The following is a 22,500-nucleotide window of genomic DNA, read 5'->3' as shown; positions in this document are numbered from 1 at the left end:
CCATTGTAATGGGGAGGAATCATGTTTACATCATGCAAGACAGTGACCCAAAACACACTGCCAACCCAACAAAGGACTTCATAAGGTGGGAAAAAACCGGACAAGTCAATCACTAGACCTTAACCCAGTTGAGTATGCATTTCCCCTCCTGAAGAGGAGATTGAAGGGAGAAATCCCCTAGAACAAACAACAAGCTTCAGCACCAGCCTGGAAAAGCAACACACAAGAAGAATGCAACAGTTTGGTGATTGCAGTTCTTGCTATAAAGGGATATGAAACCAAATATTTAGTGTTATTTACTTTAATTTACTCTCTGTTCCTATTAGGGCTGCAACTAAGGATTATTTTCATAATCGATCCAGGGGCAAACTTTTCAGTACCATTTTTTCGTTTATTTAAAATAAAATCCACAAACTGAGTGTTACTTCAGAATAAAACTTTACACAACTGTTTGTCCAATTATCTAAGACTGAAAAGAACCCAATACACAAAGCAGAATATATATTATTAATGTATGATTGTAGTTTAATTCACTGCTTTTTGTGCTAAAAGTCTGCTCAATGAATAAATGTAATGTAAATGTTTTATTTTGGTTAACACATCTAGATGTAAATACCAGGAAATGAAAGCTGAAATTCTGATCCATCTTCTCATTGCCACCTTTTGATCTCAAGCCAAAATGTCTTCCATGTATAGCGAAAAAAATATAAATAGAATTGGCCTTGATGTTCCCAATACTTTCAGAGAGGATTGTATTTAAGCAATGCAATATGCCATGTCCTAGTGTATTATGTATTTTTTCCTGCTCCAACAGGAAAGACAAGACAGAAAGACACAGAAATCTCTGTAACTCTGCAGTAGATATTGACCTCCGACTCACCCTCAATTTATGTAACAAATAAATATTATTAGTTCTGCATTTCCCACAAAAAGCATTCTTTCACAGGCATTGCTGAGGTCCAGAATGTCTGTAGGTGGTGATCATTTGTTATATCTTATTGCTGAGCATGTTTATGTCCGGTCAGCTCATCTGCAGGGCACAGAGGAACAGAGTAATATGGCAGGATTTAAGGCACCGTGTTATGGTTCTTTCTGCCATAACCCTGCTCTTCCTCCAGCTGAGGAATGACAGTTGTGTTTATTAAAGTCTCATTATAAACAGTCCCACAGTGCCGTCAGCCCTCATGCGCCACTGATTTTTTTTTTTTTTCCCAGGCTTCAGCTTTTTATAACTCATTCTGATATTTGGAGCAAAAGAGGACAGCAGAATTGGAAATGACCGAGAGGCTGATAAATGCAGACGTCATTGATTTGGTAACCAGCCAGTGGGAAATCATCTCGAGTGGCCTTGTATACTACAGTTTACATGTGAATTGAAAAATAGACTTCAGCTAGCGTTCATGCAAAATTGAGTATGGTCACAGTCTCGGCTGCAAAAGCAGACAGAAGGCAGTCAATAGAGAGATGGGGAGGCGGAAGGCTCAGTGCAGATGCAGTGTGATGGAGATCAGTTGTTCTTGAGTTGAGAATACAGGTGCACTGTGCAGGACTCGGGGAGAGTTTACGTTCTGTGACTCACTGAAAGAGAAAAGGTAAATTGTGTGTTCTCATGTGCATTTTTTTGTGCTTCACAGGATCGTGCTTATCTGTGCCAAGAGATCACTGTGTGCTGCATTTTCTGTGCTGCCTTATGGAGAGAGCTTTTACATAAGGTACCCAAGATCAACATTTTTTTTTTTTTTTTTACATCTAACAGCCAAACCAGTCTACCCAAACTGCACTATCTTTTCTTTCCCTTCTCACTTCTTAGTGCCACAATGTTATCTCTTTCCCATGTTCTATATAATGATGATCTCTCTTTTCCCTGTGCTGTTTCTCCTGAGACTATCGTGAACTTGAGGGTAAAACACACACACACAGAGAGAGAGAGAGAGAGAGAGAGAGACGCATGCATGCACGCACGCACAGTGTTCAGGATGTTAGTTTCTTCTTGGGAATTGGTGATCCGTCTGGATGATGGGACAGGCAGCAAATTTTTGTCTTGGAATTCATTTCCCACAAATTCTCATCCCAGTAAGGCACGACTTGGCCGCAACCTTGCTGCCATTCCCACCATCCGCTTAACTTGTCCTCCCAGGATCCTAGGAATGCAGGGAAACAGTCTGCGCTCATTACGTAAAAGGCCTAAAAGAACAGCTAAGCATGGCTAGAAAGGAAATGATGTGTAAACCATCTGAGAAGAGAGCAGGAGTTCTGATGAGAATGGACAGTTGTGTAATGACCTAACACAGACGTTGGTGTGTGTGTGTGTGTGTGTGTGTGAGTCTAAATGAATAAAGACAGCCCCAGTGTTAAGCAGGCTGATTCAGGTCAGTTTCCTAAGCCCATCTGTCAGTGTGTAAAGAGCTGCTATTTGTAGAGAGCTGAGCCTGAGCAGAGAGACAGTGACACAGGAGTGTGTTATTTAAAGGCTCCAGAGTTGCACGTAAGGTGAGCTGACACATGTGTATCCAAAGGACTGAAAAAAAAAACAATGCTGATCTGATGTATGTGAGGTGAGCAAGCTGAGGCTGTACTGTGAATATTATCAGTGAAGGTCTGTCTACTTTTTCAGCCTAAGAGCATTTTAGAGACGTGCTGCTACTTTCTTTTCTCTCTCATTCTGTTTTATCTTTTCTTTCATCTCGGGTCCGTTGAAACACTAGACCAGTGGTTCATAAACTTTTTGTAGCCATCGACACTTTAACTGTACAAAGAATCCGCAGAGCCATTCAGTAACGATTTATTTATTTATTTTGGGTGAACATTATTTAAATGTTTATAATAATATTTTGCCAAGATGACATTATTTATAGTCCTACTTATTTTTGAGGTATTTAGGTTTGGGTTAAACCCAGAACTCATTACGTCCTCAGTCAAACAGGCTAATAACTATCAGTATTCAGTAATAAATATAATAATGCTCAGCCATCGCCAGTGCAAATGTAAGCTGACAAAATAATTCAGACTAATTCACAAATACAGACTCAAAGAAACTTAAACGCCGCTCCAAAAGTAGGTGCAGTGTCTGTTGTAATAAAACTGCTAAAATGTAGCATTATTTTGTTTTTGTTTTGTTTTTTACATTTAAATATAGACCAAGTAAACAGTACATTTGCATTTCATACACAAGTAGAGAGAAATGTGAATTTCACTACTTAATTATAAAGCATAATCCATTTTGAGTTATTTGTACAGGGATGAAATATGACTAAGTTGAGAAACACACCTTTCTTGATGAAAATGCAAGGTGCCAACATCTGTGGTTTAACAGTAGAATTTACGATTTAAAAAATAAAATAACATTTATCCCAAGCTACAGCAATACAGTAAACACCTGAAAACTTGTTTTCTGCTGTTTCATCTAAAGAAGTTTGTGAGCATTTGTAGAGATTCTGGTATTCACGGGCAGTGGTGGCTTGACAGTTAAGGCATCTTAAAGCAGTTAAGGTGACTTAAGATGGTTAAGGTGGCTTACTGGTTACTGAACGGAAGGTCGGGGGTTCAAGCCCCAGCACTGGTAAGGCCCTTAACCCTCTCTGCTCCAGGGGCACAATATCATGGCTGACCCTGCACTCTGACTCCAACCTCTTAACATGCTGGGATATGTGAAGAAAAAAAGAATTTCACTGTACTGCAATGTACATATGACCAATAATGACTCATTATGATAGCTTAGTATTTGTCTAATGAAAATTTTGTTTTTGTTTTCTATTTGGTTTTTATAACCTCAACCTGCCTAGGGACTAGCATAGGTACTGAGCTATTTTGTGTTCCTGCTTGAGTAGGCATGTTTGCTTGGTGTGTAATGAAAGCATAAAATATAATTGATGTCTGCCTACTTATTATATTATAATTATATATTTTATCATCATGAACAATATCCACCTTGGAACTGACTAAGGACTGGACACACACTTAAATAAAATTCTACATTCAGCTGGTTGCTTATAAATACACGCATTTTTGTGAGTCTTCAGCTGAAGGAGAGAAATGCAAGCTACCTTACTGTACATTAAGCTTATGGATATTTCCTGTCTGTTAGATCGTGTCACTGATTGTTTGCAGATGGTGAAAAACCTCAGTTTGCATTAGAGTTTAGATCTTTGATCACTATATGCTCTACTATTCAGGCACTACCTGCAATTTCAATAAAGTATCTCTCTCTCTCTCTCTCTCTCTCTCTCTCTCTCTGTCTGTCTATCCCTTACAGAATCTACAAAATTTGAATATTTTAAAAAATATTTCACATAACACATGTTTACATCTAGTTCACAAGACACAATTAAATAACTGAATTTACACAAATGAACCAGTTCAAAAGTTTACGTTCACTTGATTATTAATACTGTGTGTTGTTACCTGGATGATCAATGACTGTTTTTTGTTTTGTTTTGTGATGGTTGTTCATGAGTCCCTTGTTTGTTCTGAGCAGTTAAACTGCTTCAGAAAAATCCTCCAGGTCCTGCACATTCTTTACTTTTCCAGCATATTCTGCATATTTGACTCCATTCCATTCCAACAGTGACTATATGATGTTGAGATCCATCTTTTCCACTGCCAAAAGTGGGCAGTTTAACTGCTCAGGACAAACAAGGGACTCATGAACAACTATCACAAAATATAAAAACAGTCGTTGATCATTCAGACAACAACTCACAGTATTGATAAAGGCTATGGAAACTTTTTGAATGGGTTCCTTTGTGTAAATTCAGTTATTATTGTCTTGTGAACTAGATGTAAACATCTATTCAGGGCAGAAATAAATAAATAAAAAACCTGCAATATTTATGATCCCTCATTTATTTATTTATTTGTTTGTTTATTTATTTATTCATTTGATTATTAACATTTTATTGGTTCTGAAAGGGTGTGTAAATTTATGGGCACAACTGTATCTATCTCTCTGTCTGTCTACTCATTTTTAAACTAAAGTTTTAAACAAATTTATATTTAACTGGGATATAAAAAGAGTGAAGCTTCTCTCTCTCTCTTGCCCTCTCTCTATCCTTCTCAGTGACCCAGCCCTGAGCACCCCCAGGCGGAGGCACTCGTCTGGGGGGATTTCCACCACACTAGAGATGCTCCCTGGACTGGAAGGGGTGGAGCTTGGCATTTATGGCAGGGTAAGAGTTTAGACTCTCACTGGATTATTTCAGGTGTCCCTCAAGCTCTTAGGCTTGTCAGTATGTTTGTTTTGTGATGTGTATGATTGACACCCTGCTAAGTATTAGCAGGCCCATTTACAGTCATGTGTGAAAACCCAATGCAGACTAACAGTGACACTGTGATGTAAAAATGACAGATTGAAATTGACTGGTGAGCCATATCAATTATGTGTGTGCATGTGTGTTTCAGACTGTGTCTTATGCCCAGTTTCTGTACCCCACCAATGCTCTGGTTCGTGAGAAGCCACCAGAAATCGCTTTGCAGATGCCGTACTCCAGAAACAGCATCCAATGCACCAGCTACCCTCCATCCCGCCTCAACAGCACTGTAGGCTTCGACTTGGGTATGACCTGTACATGCACACTTATATAGACAAACATGTACATCCTCTTCATCACCCTGCTAAGTTTCTTCCTCAGGTCATCTCAGGGAGTTTTTCCTTGCCACTGTTACCTCTGACTTGCTCAGTGAGGATATACTTATGAATCTGCATTTCTGCAAAGCTCCTTTGTGGCAATGTCTGTCGTTAAATGTGCTATACAAATAAAAGATTATCCCCACTGTCAAGGTGCCAGTGCTGGATCCAGACTCTATGTCTGCTTAGGAACCCAGTACAAATGGAGTGATGGTACAGGGGACAGTGCAGGCGATGGGGTGCAGGGGATATACTGACTTGTACAATTGGCTTAGTTGCTAAAAGTATTTCGTTTTAATAACCCTTGGTTTTATCACAGGCACTATGCATTTCCAGCCATAACATTAAAATCATCTGCCTAATATCATGTAGGTCCCTCTTGTGCTGCCAGAACAGCTCTGACCCATCAAGGCATGGACTCCACAACACCTCTGAAGGTGTGCTGTGGTATCTGGTACCATGACGTTTGCAATTTATGCTGTAAGTTGCGAGGTGGATTTGTTTCTCCAGCACGTCCCATAGACACTCAATCGGATTGAGATTTGGGGAATTTGGAGGCCAAGTCAATAATGTGTTTACGTAGGTGGTACAAAGTAACTTCCACATGAATGCCAGGACCCAAGGTTTCCCAGCAGAACGCCCAGAGTACCACAATGCCTCTGCCAGCTTGCTTTCTTCCCATAGTGCATCCTGGTGCCATCTCTTCCCCAGGTAAGTGACGCACCCGGACTGATGCCATGCGCCCATTGTAGGTGCTTTCGGCAGTGGCCTGGCGTCAGCACGGGAGCCCTAACTGGCCTGCAGCCACACAGCCCCATATGCACCAAGCTACAATGCACTGCATGTTCTGACTCATTTCTATCATAGCCAGCATTAATTTTTTCAGCAATTTGTGCTACAGTAGCTCTTAAGTGGGATCGGACCAGACAGGCTAGCCTTCACCCACACGCATCAGTGAACCTTGGGTGCCAATGACCCAGTCACCGGTTCAGAGGCTGTCCTTCCTTGGACCACTTTTGGTAGGTAATAACCACTGCATAAGGGGAACACCACACTGCTGTTTTGGAGATGCTCTGACCCAGTCGTCCATCTATCACAATTTGCCTTTGTCAGAGTCACTCAGATCCTTACACTTGCCCATTTTTTCTGCTTCCAACACATCAATTTTGAGAACTGATTGTTCAGTTGCTGCCTAATATATCCCACCCCTTGACAAGTGTCATTATAACGTGATAATCATATAATATATACTGTATATCCCTTAACTCTTTAAACACTTGTATATGTAATCAGTGTAGACCAGGTCTGCTAAAAATGGGTATAGTTCATTATGTTGTCTGAGGAATGCAAATGGAGGCTGCTTCACTCACACACACTCTCCCTTTCTCAAACATACACACACATGGCTTAAAATAGCCTCCAACGTGCTATATGACTCACTGAATTTGAAGGGAAGTGGCAACAAACATGCTGCAGCTGGCCATTAATAATATTATTTAAGGGGTGTGTGTGTGTGTGTGTGTGTAAGTTGTTCTGGTAGTCAGTTTGTCTGTCATTAACAGCTCTTATTGTGCACTGCATCCTTTTGCCTGATTTAGAAACCCTTCATTAACCATACACATGGCCTCTCTGTGTGTTAGTGAAGTGAGGATTTGGAGCATTTTTGGCTGCACTGTGTAGACAGAGGCTTAAATACATTCACAGGTTAAAATATAGGTGTGTGTGTGTGTGTGTGTGTATGTATGTATGTATGTATGTGTATGTATGTGTATGTGTGTGTATGTGTATATATATATATATATATATATATATATATATATATATATATATATATATATACAAAATCGCGTATACATACGTGAATTAGGTGCTACTATTATTCCAGAAGGCAGAAAAGTACTAATAGAGAAAATGTAGCATTAATTACTGATTCCGAATGGTTCAGACCAGTTACATAAGTGATATGTGATTTTTTTTTTTTTTGGTCTGCCATTCTCAGACCATGCAAATGTAGCCAGGATTGGGACTAAAACATGTATTCTATGTTTTGCAATTTTATAAAATACAGCTTTTATTAGAATGTTTTTTTTGTTATCCAGTCAAATGGGGTTTTTTTTGTTTGTTTGTTTGTTCGTTTGATTTTTAAGGATTCAAAGTTCATGTTTGCTTGAGCTCAGTTTTTTGTGTGGAGTTTTGCACGTTCTCCCCATGTTCTTGTGGAGTTTGTCTGTCCAAAAAACATTCTAGTCAGTGAATCGGCTATGCAGAATTGCCCCCTAGGGCTGTGTGTGTGTGTGTGTGTGTGTGTTTGTGTTTGTGTGTGTGTGTGTGTGTGTGTGTGTGTGTGTGTGTGTGTGTGTGTGTGTGTGTGTGTGTGTGTGTGTGTGTGTGTGTGTGTGTGAGAGAGAGAGAGAGAGAGAGAGAGACGCCCTACAATGGACTGGTGTCCCATTCAGGGTGTATTCCTGCCTCATGCCCAGTGTTCTTGGGTTAGACTCCAGGAGTCTCATTCCTCAGCACATGCATGGAGCAAGTTCTAAATTTGAGCATTAGAAATGACACAGGAAAAGAGGTATGTATCACAATGGCCACTGATGAATCCAAAACATTCTAAATTGATGTGTTCATGCACGGCCACACTCATTTGCATAAAGAAATGCCCATAAATCACCATATATTTTAAACAGCTTCTTTTTAAAAAGGCCAAGCAGTCGACTCATGGGACTGCTTGTTACCGACGACATGGAGCATGTCAAAAGGTCTAAGAAGGTGAACTTCACCGATGATGAAGTAGAGTTACTGATGCACGAAGTTAAACAAAATAAAAATGTTTTATTTGATACTTTTAGAAGTGTTTATTTCTAATACTAAATATGATTTTTTTACATTTTGAAACTCTTCGATGGTGTGAAAATGTGTCATTTTTGCTGTCTTTTTTGCTGCCAATTTTGGAAATGCAGTGTATTGCAGCATTAGCAATATGAATGAGGTTAATATGTGTTGTTATTCGACTCGTAGTTGGTCGGGAAATGCCAGATCTGTCTCCAGTTTCTATTTAAAACATGCCCGTGGCTAAATCCTCTTAAATAGAGATCAATTAAGCTGCACTGGCACATAAAATCGACTGATGATCCGTTACTCCCTCTCAGCATAGAGTTTCCAGTGGTGACTAAAACATGATCCTCCCTCCTCAAAGCTGCATAAGCCTAAATTTGAAACAGGGCATCATCAGTCTTTTAAATGTTAGTTTTATATATGAGTTTACTTTACATTTCATCTGTGTCACTCATCTGCACCTTGTTCTGAGCACCGAGATCAGCAGTTACTCTCTTGTGCTGATATGATTGACAGTAGGCTACGCAGAATGGAAGCTCTGATAGTCAATTCACCTGCTGTTACACTTTTTTATTTATTAATTTATAAACCACTAGGGGTTCCTGCATGTACATGTTAAGGAGTGTGCAGAAATATAAGCACATCGTCATACACAAGCAAAACTTAATACATCATATTGCATAGAAACCTTCATGGCTTAATACAAAAATGTGTATGCACAAGCGATAAATAGTCCAAGATCCACGAAACCCCTGACCAGGCTAAAGAAGTTACTAATGATGAATGTTAATCCAGCCTTCTAACCTTTTATCTGTATAGACAGTATACAGTATCTCACAAAAGTGAGTACACCCCTCACAAATGGCTAATTGGGCCCAATTTGGACATTTTCACTTAGGGGTGTACTCACTTTTGTTGCCAGCGGTTTAGACATTAATGGCTGTGTGTTGAGTTATTTTGAGGGGACAGCAAATTTACACTGTTATACAAGCTGTACACTCACTACTTTACATTGTAGCACAGTGTCATTTCTTCAGTGCTGTCACATGAAAAGATATAATCAAATATTTACAAAAATGTGAGGGGTGTACTCACTTTTGTGAGATACTGTAAATACACTCTGTAGAGTTTAACGTGTGTGTGTGTGTGTTTTTTTTGCTTGCGTGTGTGTTTTTCAGGTGTGGATGACATTGATTATGACCCCAACCTGCTAAGTGACCCGCAGTGGCCTTGTGGGAAGCACAAGAGAGTCCTGATCTTTGCCTCCTATATGGTAAGAAAACAAAAATGAGACCTATGAAATATGGAGATCTTGCAAATGTGTAGCCTTTTATGTTAGATTAAATGAGAGCTACACTGTTATAAAGTCCCACATGTACACTATATGACAAATGTATGTGGATATCTCACCATCACACCCATAGGCAGGTCTTCTCCAAACTGTTGCCGCTGGAAGCACACAATTGTATAGGATGTCTGTGTATGATGTAGCAGTAAGATTTCCCTTCATTCGAACTAAGAGGTCCAAATGTGCTCAAGCATGACAATTCCCCTGCAAAGTGAGCTCCATGAAGACATGGTTTTCCAAGGTTGGCATGGACGAACTTGAATGGCCTGCACAGAGCCCTGACCTCAAACCCACTAAACACCTTTGTAATGAACTGGAACACTGACTGCACCCCATGCCTCCTCGTCCAACATCAGGAAGGGATGTCGCTAATGCTGTTGTGGCTGAATCCATACATCTGCACTCCAAAATCTAGTGTAAATCCCTCCCAGAAGAGTTGAGGTTATTAGAACAGCAAAGGGTGGCACAAATCTGTAATGGGATGTTCAAAAATCACATGGGGTTTGATTGGTCAGATGTCCACAAACTTTTGGTCCTATAGTGTACCTTGCAGGTATTTCCCTCAGCTAGCACACAGTTTATTTGATACCTGGATGATAAATTAGCATACAAAAGCTGAGATTATGAAAACTTATCAGAGTGTAATGTACACTAGTCTATATGCTTAGCTTAGCAAATATACTTAATGAATACTAGAAATATCTTCCATTAATGCAGTTCACTAAATTCTTTGACCGCTATTCATAAGGTCTCTTGGGTCCTGACTGAAAAAAAAAAGTTTCTGAGTCTGGCACATAGGTTTTTGTTGGTGTTGTTCTATTGTATATTTTGTTGTAGATGGACTTCATCTTGTATCTCTACACAGTTCTGTACATAAGAAATGTTGTGGTAACATTCAGTTTCAGTTGGCATAGAAGGACATTTGCTGCATTGATGAAATGGATTTCTATTTGACCTGCTTTTTCCTCTTCTGCACTGACGGGTTCAGTCTCTTCCTCCTTTCTTGCTTGCTGGGATATTTTGTCTGTATTACAGTTTAAAATGGTACAGCTGTGGGACATTTTGGAAATAATTGACCTCATCGATGACCCGATTGTTGACACTTTTTTTTTTTTTCCTCCCCCCAGCTTGTAGACTATATATAGATGGGTTGTAAATGAAAGTGTTGACTGCTTAGATAAAGACTTAATAACACAGAAGCTCATCTTTTGGGTCTTGCATGAATCACATTAAGACAAAATAGTAAAGTATTCGGAGATCAAACTGTTATAAGAAAACTATTGTAAAGCTATTGCTTCTGCAATGTAGTGCATGAGTAATTACTGTGACGTAATTACTTAATTTGCAGATTGAGAAGTAAACAATATTTAATTTTTTTTTTAATTGGTCAGTGTATGTTGTGTTCATTCATTTTTGCTTAAAAATAAAAATGAGATAACTAGGAAGCATCTTTTTTTTTTCTTTGAACACAGCAAAATATAACAAAAAATATATATCTCGATACATTTTCAATTTTTATTTCTTCTTGCACTACACAAAGTCTATAAATCAATTATACTCTTGCTATTTTTTTTAGCATATATATATATATATATATATATATATATATATATATATATATATAATCTCAGCAGTACATAAGACACTAACAGACATCTGTAATCTACCAAGTAATTGCTGGTACACATCCGCGTCATTCAAGATTGTTCGTTATGTTTAGCCCCAAAATTAATCTCAAATAATAAAAAATCAGGTGATGGAGAAGTGTGATCTTTTTTTGTAATATGTATTGTTTTAAATGCTGTGACATGAATGTGTGCCTATTCTTTTTTTTTTTTTCCCCTAATGTCCAAATCATTCACATTCTTTCTTTCTCTGTGCGTCTCAGACTACAGTAATAGAGTATGTGAAGCCGTCAGATTTGAAAAAAGACATGAATGAGACCTTTAAGGAGAAATTTCCTCACATCAAGCTAACTCTCAGCAAGATCCGAAGGTAGGCATACAAAAACGTCCTTAAGAGTTAATGAACAGATATATTCGGTAACTGCTAGGAGAGGGGGAAACAGAAAAGGGACTTTAATAGTGTGTAATAAAGTATTATCCAATAAGGTTTACCTGCAGCTTCAGCTCTTCACAAGAGGGTCCACTTTCCACACTACAATACTACTGTTTATACAATATATTTCTCTTTCTCTCTCTCTCTCTCTCTCTCTCATATTGGGATCAGTCTGAAGCAAGAGATGCACGCAGTAGGTGAGGAGTGTGCTCTGCAGCCAGTGACCATCGCCATGGCATTTGCGTACTTCGAGAAACTCGTCCTTCAGGGCCGCCTCAACAAGCACAACAGGAAGCTGGTGGCCGCCGCTTGCCTCCTGCTGGCCGCCAAAATCAGCAGTGACTTCAAGAAACAAGAAGTCAAACAGCTGATTGATGTGAGTTAGACATATCACACATGTATACTGGACACATTATCTGGACAATACATCACACCATAGTATACAACACAGCAACATCTACATAAAACACACAAGTCTACCTGACATTGTCACTTGACACTGTCATGTACATGTACCAGATATTTTGTATTTTGCATGTTTTTACTCTCTTTAAAAGTTACTTTATTGATGAATATTTTTACTGTTCTTACAAAACTACAGTTTTTCTTTGTTTATTCAGTCTGCCGTGACGAATGAAGCGAATGATTATATATATGACATTTATTGAGTAATTGTATCACATAACATTTAAAATAATCATTTACATATCTGCCAACTTTTACACATTTTGCACAGGAACTGATTATAACATCAGAGTACTCTGCTGTGAGTCACTCAAAAATTCTCAAAGACAAGTCTCCTCTTTTCCCCACTAAACATGGTAGATGAGCCAGTCAAGATGTGAACTAGAATGATTGACAGTTACATAGGTGTTTTGAACTCCCTGTTATTAACTGACACCCTGGAAGCCCTGCCCCCTTCCTCAGTCTCACATGAAAGCCCTCTTTTTGTCAAGGTAATTAAAGACGGTTTTGAGTTTGCGATCATGAAATAAATTTGATAAGGTATGTTTGACTTAGCTAAAAATAGACATCAACAATTTTGATGTCTAAATAGTCAATAGTTAGTGGTTCATTTAATTTATTATTATTGGTGTATATGTGCATTAAATATTCTACAGCGTAGTTGAATTCTCAAATCTGATTGATCAGAAGTCATGCATTATTTTCATATAACAGCGTGGCTCGCAAAGTAGTTCTAGCTGTAACACGAATGATAGGTTTATATTAATGCGCTCATTCTAATATGTTATTGTTTCTGTAATCACAGCTCATACACAGGGTCTCCAAGTAATCGAGGTAAACTAATAATAAACAGATTTTAAAAACACGTTTTTGTTTTTTGCTATAATGTATGGGAGAACAGGAATTAACATGTATGTCTGATATCCCACAACATGAAATCTAACTATAAACCGTTACAATGTGCAAAGTGTCCTTCATTAATAAATTAGACATTGTAATCATCGGAAAACTGCTCTGCTATAAGTGGAATAACACACAAAGGACTATGCTTTTATTCCTTACTTGGTTAATACAGTGATGGAATGCAAGCTGCATACAGTAACAGTCTTAAACCTTTCCTGGAATTCCAGACACATGCTCCAACATGCACACACACATTTTTGAGAATCAGAACACTTGTTAAAGGTTTCATTTGCCCTCTCCTCTGTCTGGTTTAATGATCTCTCGTCCACTTATTTTCTCCATCCAGAAGCTGGAGGAGAGGTTCCGTCTTAGCCGGCGCGAGCTGATCGCCTTCGAATTCACCATCCTGGTGGCTCTAGAGATGGCCCTCTACCTTCCTGACAGCAAGGTCATGCCACACTACCGCAAACTGACCCAGAACCCCTGCTGAACAGCTTGTGGTCATCAATACTGGTCCATATGAGAGGAGGGGAAATAAAAGGTTGCCAGTGGCACATGTTAAAGTTTAGCAGTGGTCAGTGCTGATGCACGTCTACACTAAGCTCTGGGGGAAGAGGAAGAGGATCTGTTTACACGCTTCAGGCTAGTACAGAGTCTGTGTGTATTATAGTTAGTATTTAACTCCTGTTTTGGTTTTTACTTCTAATCTCACATAGCACTAATGCGGGGAAGATTATATGGCAGTAATGTTAGATGAAGAGAAGGTTTTATCAACTCTAAACACTCAATTAACAAGGGAAGTCTTTTCCCAGATCCCGTGTCTGTCTTCCATATCAGTTTGCCAAAAATTACTTTTTATTTTTTATCTTTAATTAATCAGAACTCTCCTTTGTCACATTGTACACATTGCACATTGTACGAACTTACAGTCTCTACAGAGGATTACATTCAGACATTTCCCACAGTATAGAAAGGTTTTATTCATCTGTATTTTATGCAATATATGCATTCTTGAACACAGTTTATATTCTTGGTATCACACGCCTGTAGCAGTAGTATGTGATCAGACTCAGTGTGCAGTATTTGGTCTTGTTATGGGTTCTGTAAGAGATTTTAAGGCTCTGGTTGAAAAAAGTGCTCTATATTAGAGCTGATTTGAACTAAAGCACATTTACTGTGCTTATGTGTTCTATTATTTTCTACTTTTAAACTTTCCGTTAAAATATAGCGCGTGGCCCAGTTTGTTTGCCCAAAGTTATTGGTGCTTTGTTTATAATGGTTAGATAATAGCTACAGTGTCAGAGTGAACATTAATATGTATTTAAAGTGGCAACCAATACAAAGCCTGCAGCGATTCCTGTTCCTTTAGGATACTGAAAGACACAGATTAATAATAGAGATTTCCTCTCTGTGACAATCCTAAGCATCTCTTAGAATTACTCACACACTCTACAGACACTGTAAAGCAGGGTTGTCAAACACACAGACTGATAAACGTGAAACTAAAATCATCGTGTGGACCATAATTGAATCAAAAAAAATTAAATAAAGTCTCTGTTATTCCAGTAGGGGGCAAAATAGAGTAATAAACGTCATTTCATTGTCAAATTGATGCTGCAACCACATTTCTTTCCATGAGAACTAATTTATTTATTTATTTATTTTTTTACCCAAGCAGCAAGACTACATGCTTATGCAGTCATAACTTTCACATTTTTTATTTGTAAACATATTTTCAAACTATATATCGAGTTGTGTAGAGACATGATATATAATGTATAATCCCAAATCGAGGGGGGGTTAATATTTATGCAAACTTTTGTGTACATATGGTAAAACCACCATTTAGAAAATGTCTTTTATTTTGCAGTCTGGTCATCTGTAGGTGATATACCTGTATGTTTAATCTGCACCTTTCAGATGAACACTGCTAAATGAACATATTTAAGAGGAGTTGATGAAGTGTTCTTGGTCTTCTAAACTGATCTTGTTTTGAGTCTGGCTCAAATGTAATGAGGTTCGTTATATCAAATTAGTTTTACACCCCTGCTGTAGAGTATCAGTATTAAATGTATCATTTCCGTTGTTGTTGACAACGATAGACTCTGATACTCGGGTCAGCCAGCAGTTGTGCTTTGTGTTAATTAGCAGCGCTGGTGACTTTCAGGCAAACAGTATTATCTTTTATTCTGATGGCTTTTAGCCAGCAACTGCTCTAAGTGAGAACTCAAAATAAACTAGTCTAAATATTTCAATCCGGATTCTATTGTTCTAGGATAAACCTGCAAAGCTAATGTGATCTATTTTTGCTAATACATAATGCAGAACTGCTGCAAGGCCCTTTCTTATTCATTTTTATTTTGTGTTTTAGTACGTTTTCATGAATGCAGCTTGCAAAACCCACAGGTAATATCCTCCAGCATCGAGTGTCATGTAAAACTCCTTCAAACATATCATCTGATCACCGTTAACTAGAATCGAATGAGCACTGAGATAAAAATCTAGAACACTGTGTTTATATAAAGTCTTCCTTCCGTCATACTCATTTACAAATGTCTGATATACAGTACTTTATTAGCAAACACTGTATACTGGTGTTGTGTATGTTTTTATATATTGACAATGTTGTGTGCTTCCTGTAGAGATACTGTACTATTCAGAGATGATGACAAATTGAGATATTTGCACTTTAGCAAAGCTGTGTGTGTGTGTGTGTGTGTGTGTGTGTGTGTGTGTGTGTGTGTGTGTGTGTGTGTGTGTGTGTGTTGAAGAACTGCTGAGTTTGCGGTAAATGTATAAAATGGTGCCGTTGATGCAAATGGAGCAATTCTTCACTAATAGTCTAAAGGGGACTGGTACAATACTTAATATTATGCAATATTTTTTGGATTTGTGTTAACCAATGTATGGCATTTAAAATGCCAACTCTTGTTAAACATTGGCAATAATTATGAGTTGAAAAAAATAATTTCTTAGGGGACATATTTTTCCAATTTCATATGTGGAGACCCGACATTTATTTTCCATTAATTTTGCTGATGGTTTTTATCTTTAAACTTTGTAACCCAAGCATTTCAAGTTGAAATCTAAGCTAATACAAGTGTTGACTGAGGACTTGGATTACTTGGACATTCAAGCCTCATCGTAAGTGCCTGAGTGAATGATTGATTATTTGGCAATGACCAAACTTCAATAAGATAATCAGTAAAACATTTCACTGTGATTATTATTTATTTCTCTTTTTTTCCTCGACAGCAGCACTATTTCTCCACAGTCCCCAAGCAAAACTTTGTCATTTAATCAGTGCAGCACTAAAAGGTCAGATTTGTACTTTTTGACTACTTCAGTTAATTTAGTAAAGCACTGTGTTTCATTCCTGTCAGAGCAGAGAGAAAGACCAGCATGACTGTCACATGGGTGGAGGTGGAGATTCAGTTTTTCTGTGACTGTTCATATTGGATGGATCATGTTTAAATAACAATGAGCAGTGTAACCTTCATTTTCTAATAATGTCATATGCAATCTGTATCTGCAAAATAATAAACATTTTGTATTCCATGTAGCATCCATTCAATTGATCTCCGTTTTGGGGGGGGGACAAACATAAAAATGAAAAATCTATTAATTTTTTTTTCTATTTTATTCACAGACTGTTTTATATAAAACAAGCATCCAAACCCTAAATTCTCAGCTTTTTGTCACTTGCATTTCATTTCGCGTTCTTAACAGCAAAGCAATTTTGTTGTTTGTTTTTTTAAAAGTGTTTCATCCACACACACACAAAGATCGGCAGCAGGGGGAGATATGCTGATTTGAACAGGGAAGAGGCAGGGATAGAAGCTAAGAAGATGTATACAGGTGAATATAGTTAAAATTTTGTAATGACGTACACTGATACCAATCTGGCTGAACCTGGTGCTCACCTAAGGAAAAGACAAGTGGATGACTGACACTAGTAATGGCAGCGACCATGATGATAAATATGTAATAATACAATATCAATATATGATCACTCGTCCTTTCTTCTGGGTCAAAACTGTCAAAATATATGCCGAAAATTATGGGGTAAAATTCTAAAACATCGTATTCGGAGCAGAGATTGTTCAGGAAAATAGAAGAAAATTGCCAAGGCAATAAATGAGTACATTCAGAAAACAACTTTATTTTTTTCTTGTTGCTTTCGAAACGGATATAGATTAACTGATGACGCATGAAATGTCTTTGCTTGACCGAGTTCATATTTTTCTGCGTGTATGTTGATGTAAATCTGCTTTCATTTGCATTGTACTTGTACATGTATAACAAGTATTTGTTTGTAATAGAAATTCTTAAGAAAGAGCACTTTCAAATATATTTTCTGATTTCACTTTTGAAGCTGCACGAGTGAATTATTCATTTACTTCTTCTTACAATCCTTTCATCCTTTATTTCTAGTCAGTGAAAGCCATCCAACTGAAAATACTACAGACATCCAAATTTCAACTAGATTTCTGATAATCCAGCAAAAGGAAATTGTTGTTGTTCCATCAATTATTGAGTGTGTCCCAAAAGTCTCCCTCCATACATAGGGGACCATGTTTGCCAGCACCACGTCGGTTGTGTCTTGGTCAGTGAATATTCACGGATGCCCACTTCTCGCTTGATCCACAACACTTCCAGTCTTTTTGGATTTGTTAATTTTGGCAGGATTGTCGTTTGTTTGATGTGCTCACCGTGTTTCCTTTTAAAGTCCATCACATCTTTGTGACAGTTTCCCTATCCAGCCATGAGAATGATTTCAATATGTTCTTCTATTGTCAAAGGCATTCTGGAAAAAAATTTTGGTAAAGTTTTTATTAATGTTTGGAGACTTTTGGGACCACCTGTAGAACATGACTGTTATATTTTACACTTATTATTACTCACAATGTCAAAGTTTTTTAATGTATAGTATTAAAAGTTTTACCCTTTATGTGCATCTGCTTTTAACAAAGCCCTCATTTGGAGTTCTGTTAGGATCTGACAGCGAGCAGTGAAGTCCAACAACGATTTATGTTGCTGTTCTGTATCCTTTTGTTTGGTCTGTGGCAATAATAGTAATTAAACTGTAATAAAACTAAGAAACTCCAGATGTTCGGAAACAACTGACTGACATCTATATCAATAACAGCAGTATGTTCATACACTCTAAGGAAAAAAGGATTGTGCAGGTGTTCTTTTGATAAGGTTGTCAAGGAGTCCATCTGGAGTTAATATGACTTATATATGACATACTAAACAGACTCATAACTCAAATAAGGCCAGTTAGTGAAGCGTGAAAGGAGAGGAATAAAAACAGTATTGTGTCAGGCGTGTCAAGTTTTGACTCTGTGGGTTTGTGTAAGATGTGATATCAGAGATATTGTAAGCACGTATGAAGTGTTTTGTTAGGAAGAAGGAAGCTCAGGTCTGCCAAGCAGAACACTTCTCACGTGTAACTTTACAAATGACCGTATTTTTATATTAGAAAGCAGTTCAGATATCAGTAGTGGTGTAGCACTATACACTAATCAACCATAACATTTATCTCTTTACAGAGCCACCTGCCAAGCGGTGGGATATATTAGGCAGCAAGTGAACAGTCAGTTCTCAAAGTTAATGTGTTGGAAGCAGGGAAAATGGGCAAGCATAAGGATCTGAGTGACTTTGACAAGGGCAAATTGTGATGGCTAGAAGACTGGGTCAGAGCATCTCCAAAACAGCAGGTCTTGTGGGGTGTTTCTGGTATGCCATGGTTAGTACCTTCCAAAAGTGGACCAAGGAAGGATAACCAGTGAACTTGAGACTGGGTCCTGGGTGCTCAAGGTTCATTGATGCACATGGGGAGTGAAGACTAGCCTGTCTGGTCTGATCCCACAGAAGAGCTACTGTAGCACAAATTGCTGGCTATAATAGAAAGGAGTCAGAACACAGTGTATCGCAGCTTGCTGGGTATGGGGCTGCGGAGCTGCAGACCGGTCAGAGTGCCCATGCAGACCCCTGTCCACCACTGAAATCACCTACAGTGAGCACATGAGCATCAGAACTGCATCATGGAGCAATGGAAGAAGATAGCCTGATCTGATGAAGCACATTTTCATTTGGACAGCTGGGTGCGTGTGTGTCACTTACCTGAATGCACTATGGGAAGAAGGTAAGCAGTATTCCCTAATGGAAGTGGCCTCTTTCAGCAGGATAATGTGTCCTGCCACATTGCAGAAACTGTTCAGGAATGGAACATAAAGAGTTCAAGGTGTTTACTTGGCCTCCAAATTCCCCAGACCTCAATCAGATTGAGTATCTGTGGGATGTGCTGGACAGATAAGTCTGATCCATTGAGGCCCTACCTCGCAACTTGACACAATGACCTGCAACATCAAGAATGTTTTTGTGGATTGTGTTGATCTTCCATAGTTTATGAAATGTCATGAGTTCTGAGGGGGGAAAATGAAAAATACAGCCATCCCATCATGCACAGATGTGATCAGAGAGCCCTCGCTGTTTTTGTGGCAGATCATTTACAGTATTTTGCTGCATCACTTGCTGTTTTTCTCCCTTTTTGCCTTTCATAATATGAGTTAGTAAGGGATTAGTGCATGATGGCAGTCTGTGACTGATTTGTTCTGGTGTTTCTAAAGAGGTCAGATTGAGGTCTATCCAGGCTTTTGCACTAATTCTCTCTCTCTCACTCACTCACACTCATTCATCATTGATTATAGCTTAATACTGCTCATGTAAGCATACATCTTTTATGTGAATCTGTTTAATCTTTGATGTTTTAATTTCCTCAGCCATCAAACTGTTCAACCTCCATTCATGTTAATGAGCAACAGCAGCATCCGAGAAACTTCTTCACTGGTAATGCTGAAAAGATTCAATGGCATTTACAGACTATAAGTGTGAGATTCAGGGACAGAATATCTTTATACTATTCTAAGCTATACTCTACTATGTATTATACGATGCTTCAATCGCCATCTGGTGGTAAACATCGGCAATAACCATGTGTGAGATCACACATGACACATAAGACGACATGTTTGTGAACTCTATAACTCTCTACAGGATGCATAAATGCTTTAATTTTTTTTTCTTCCACGTATTACCATGGAACATGATCCTCGAGTACATTCACTGATTAGAGCCTAATGATATCAGCCGCCTGAAATACCTGACTGTATTGTGAATTCGATAGAAAATTCTCACCTTTTCTCTGACTGCACATTCAAGTCACCTCACGAATCACAGTCACCTCACGTGTAAATAGACAAGTGTAGATGACCTGCATCACTCGTGTGTTCGAATTTTAATGTAAATTAGTTCCTATAATAATATTTACAGATTCTTAAAATGAAACCAGGTAGCAAACTGACATTGGCCCGACTTCAGCCATTCCATTGGGCCAAGGCTGAATGCCAACATCACTCCATCGGGCCAACATTTGGCCAGCAGGACCGTCAGACTTTCAGCCACCTTTAAATGCAGCATGGTAGGGTTGTTATGAAATGTGTATTTGCCAGAGTTGAACTAACTTTGGGCCACCCATAATAGACAATGGACCATCATCAGTTTGCAAACCTTGTTCTACATGTAAATAATATGATTTATATAAAGTGTTACTCATGTACAGGAACTCCCTGCACCGTTCTCAAACCGAGCACCTTCAGCATCAGAATCAGATACGGAAACAGATTTCAGTCAGTTTCTCCATGAAATCTAATCTAGCTGTAATGGAGCTACACTGCCCTCTAGCAGTTTACCGTACCAGTGCTCACTGACACACACTGTGTCGGGTGTGGTTAAAACTTTAAGGCTTTAACAGGTCAGGAATCAGATTTGATCTCAGTCTGCAAATGTAGTCATGTCGATTTCTGACTATAACTTTTATTCTGAATTCTGATGTTTTCTAGACTTCAAAGAAAATTGAGTATAATCTAGCTTGTGTTTTCAGTGTAATAATTCAATCTAAAATGATCCTTTAAAAATGGGTTCACCCATACGTTCCTACTGCACAGTGGCTATGGAACTTATGAACAGTAACATCTATTAATGAACTAGTTTTCATAGCTAGCAATGGATTATATATATATGTCAACTAACCAGCCCAATCATCAGTGTTAAGAAGCCTAGAATAACTGCTCAAATAATAATGCTAATCATATATAGAAGAGCTACATTGGAAATACACACGGAATAAAAGTCCATTAGTTTAGGGAAATTTTAAAGGGGGAGGGGTACATTTTTAGACATAATTAACAAGATAAATCAAACATCTTTTCTAATAAAAAGTCATGACACCTGCTTTAATCCACATTTACGGTAGGAAATAAATACAGTTCAACTCTCAAGCAATAAAAAGTCAAGCTGAGAGCTCATTTGTTCTTGAGACTCACAAACAGTGCAAAAGGAAGAAAGTGTATTCATTGTATGTATTTTGTATTTCACATTTGAAATCAGTGTGTATAGTATTGCAATAAAGTACTCTTAAACCTCAGAGGCGATTGACAATTAACCTGAAGATTTCTACATGGGTTGTGAGGTGCAAATACTTTCTTACACAGGAAACAATTTACCGCAACAATGCACATGCATACAAATGCTCTGACACTTTCTGTCTTTCTCTGTAACACACACATTTCCTGAAGCAGACTGGTGGTGATGATGATGTTTCCTTTGAAGCTGAATATTATGACGAGTGAAAAGACAGGACTCGTTTCTTAAGCTTTTCTTTAAGCAGCATTAAATCACACGTGACTGCAGTGATGTAACACAATCAGCAATCTGTACAAAGCACATAGTGAATTTACAGATGTACTGTACTCATAACTGTTCAAACGTTAAATAAATGCGAGCAGTTCAATATAGAACCTTTTTTTTTTAAATCTGCAGGAGATAAAGGATTCTCTCCTCATGGTCTCACCTCTTTCTAGTCCATGAAAACTTTCGGGAGAAAGTTCCAGAAGTGTTTGAGCGGCACAAATGGCTGCACACGCTGCTTTGAGCCTCCCACTGTCACTTCTGTATCTTTTTTTTTTTTTTTTTTTTCCATTCGCATCCTCAGGAACAAGTCCACACAGAAATCTGTGACACAGAAATCCCCATCACCCACACTGGAAGAAGGTTGACGAGTTAAGAGAGACTGATATGGACAGAAAAGTGCTGCCTTTGTCCTTTTCAAATGTTCTGCACTACTACTGAACCGATCTCTTTACTATTCTCCCATGTGTCCGAGCCTTTCCCGTGATCTGTGCGTGTCAGGGAAAAGCACAGC

At 38.3% G+C, this 22,500-nt stretch overlaps 2 protein-coding genes across 3 annotated transcripts in view; one reads left to right on the top strand and one right to left on the bottom strand.

Moving 5' to 3' along the window:
• The window catches only part of cables2b (Cdk5 and Abl enzyme substrate 2b), a 29,531-nt gene extending 11,933 nt beyond the window's left edge, over positions 1-17,598 (top strand). Inside the window, exons 3-9 of the mRNA XM_017487784.3 lie at positions 1,635-1,712; positions 5,057-5,165; positions 5,398-5,551; positions 9,637-9,731; positions 11,695-11,801; positions 12,036-12,240; positions 13,579-17,598. Coding sequence (XP_017343273.1) covers positions 1,635-1,712; positions 5,057-5,165; positions 5,398-5,551; positions 9,637-9,731; positions 11,695-11,801; positions 12,036-12,240; positions 13,579-13,722 — 892 coding nt within the window. The 3' untranslated portion in view covers positions 13,723-17,598. The remainder of the gene's footprint in view (positions 1-1,634; positions 1,713-5,056; positions 5,166-5,397; positions 5,552-9,636; positions 9,732-11,694; positions 11,802-12,035; positions 12,241-13,578) is intronic.
• A 3,905-nt stretch (positions 17,599-21,503) lies between these two features.
• sla2b (Src like adaptor 2b) overlaps positions 21,504-22,500 on the bottom strand; it is a 7,145-nt gene continuing 6,148 nt past the window's right edge. For both annotated transcript variants that reach the window (XM_017488120.3, XM_017488121.3), the window contains exon 8: positions 21,504-22,500. This exon is cut by the window's right edge and continues 227 nt beyond it. The gene's annotated coding sequence lies outside the window, so the exon portion shown is untranslated.

Source organism: Ictalurus punctatus, chromosome 15 (genome assembly GCF_001660625.3).
Source record: "Ictalurus punctatus breed USDA103 chromosome 15, Coco_2.0, whole genome shotgun sequence".
Lineage (NCBI taxonomy): Eukaryota > Metazoa > Chordata > Actinopteri > Siluriformes > Ictaluridae > Ictalurus > Ictalurus punctatus.
This window is presented reverse-complemented; position numbering and strand designations above follow the sequence as displayed.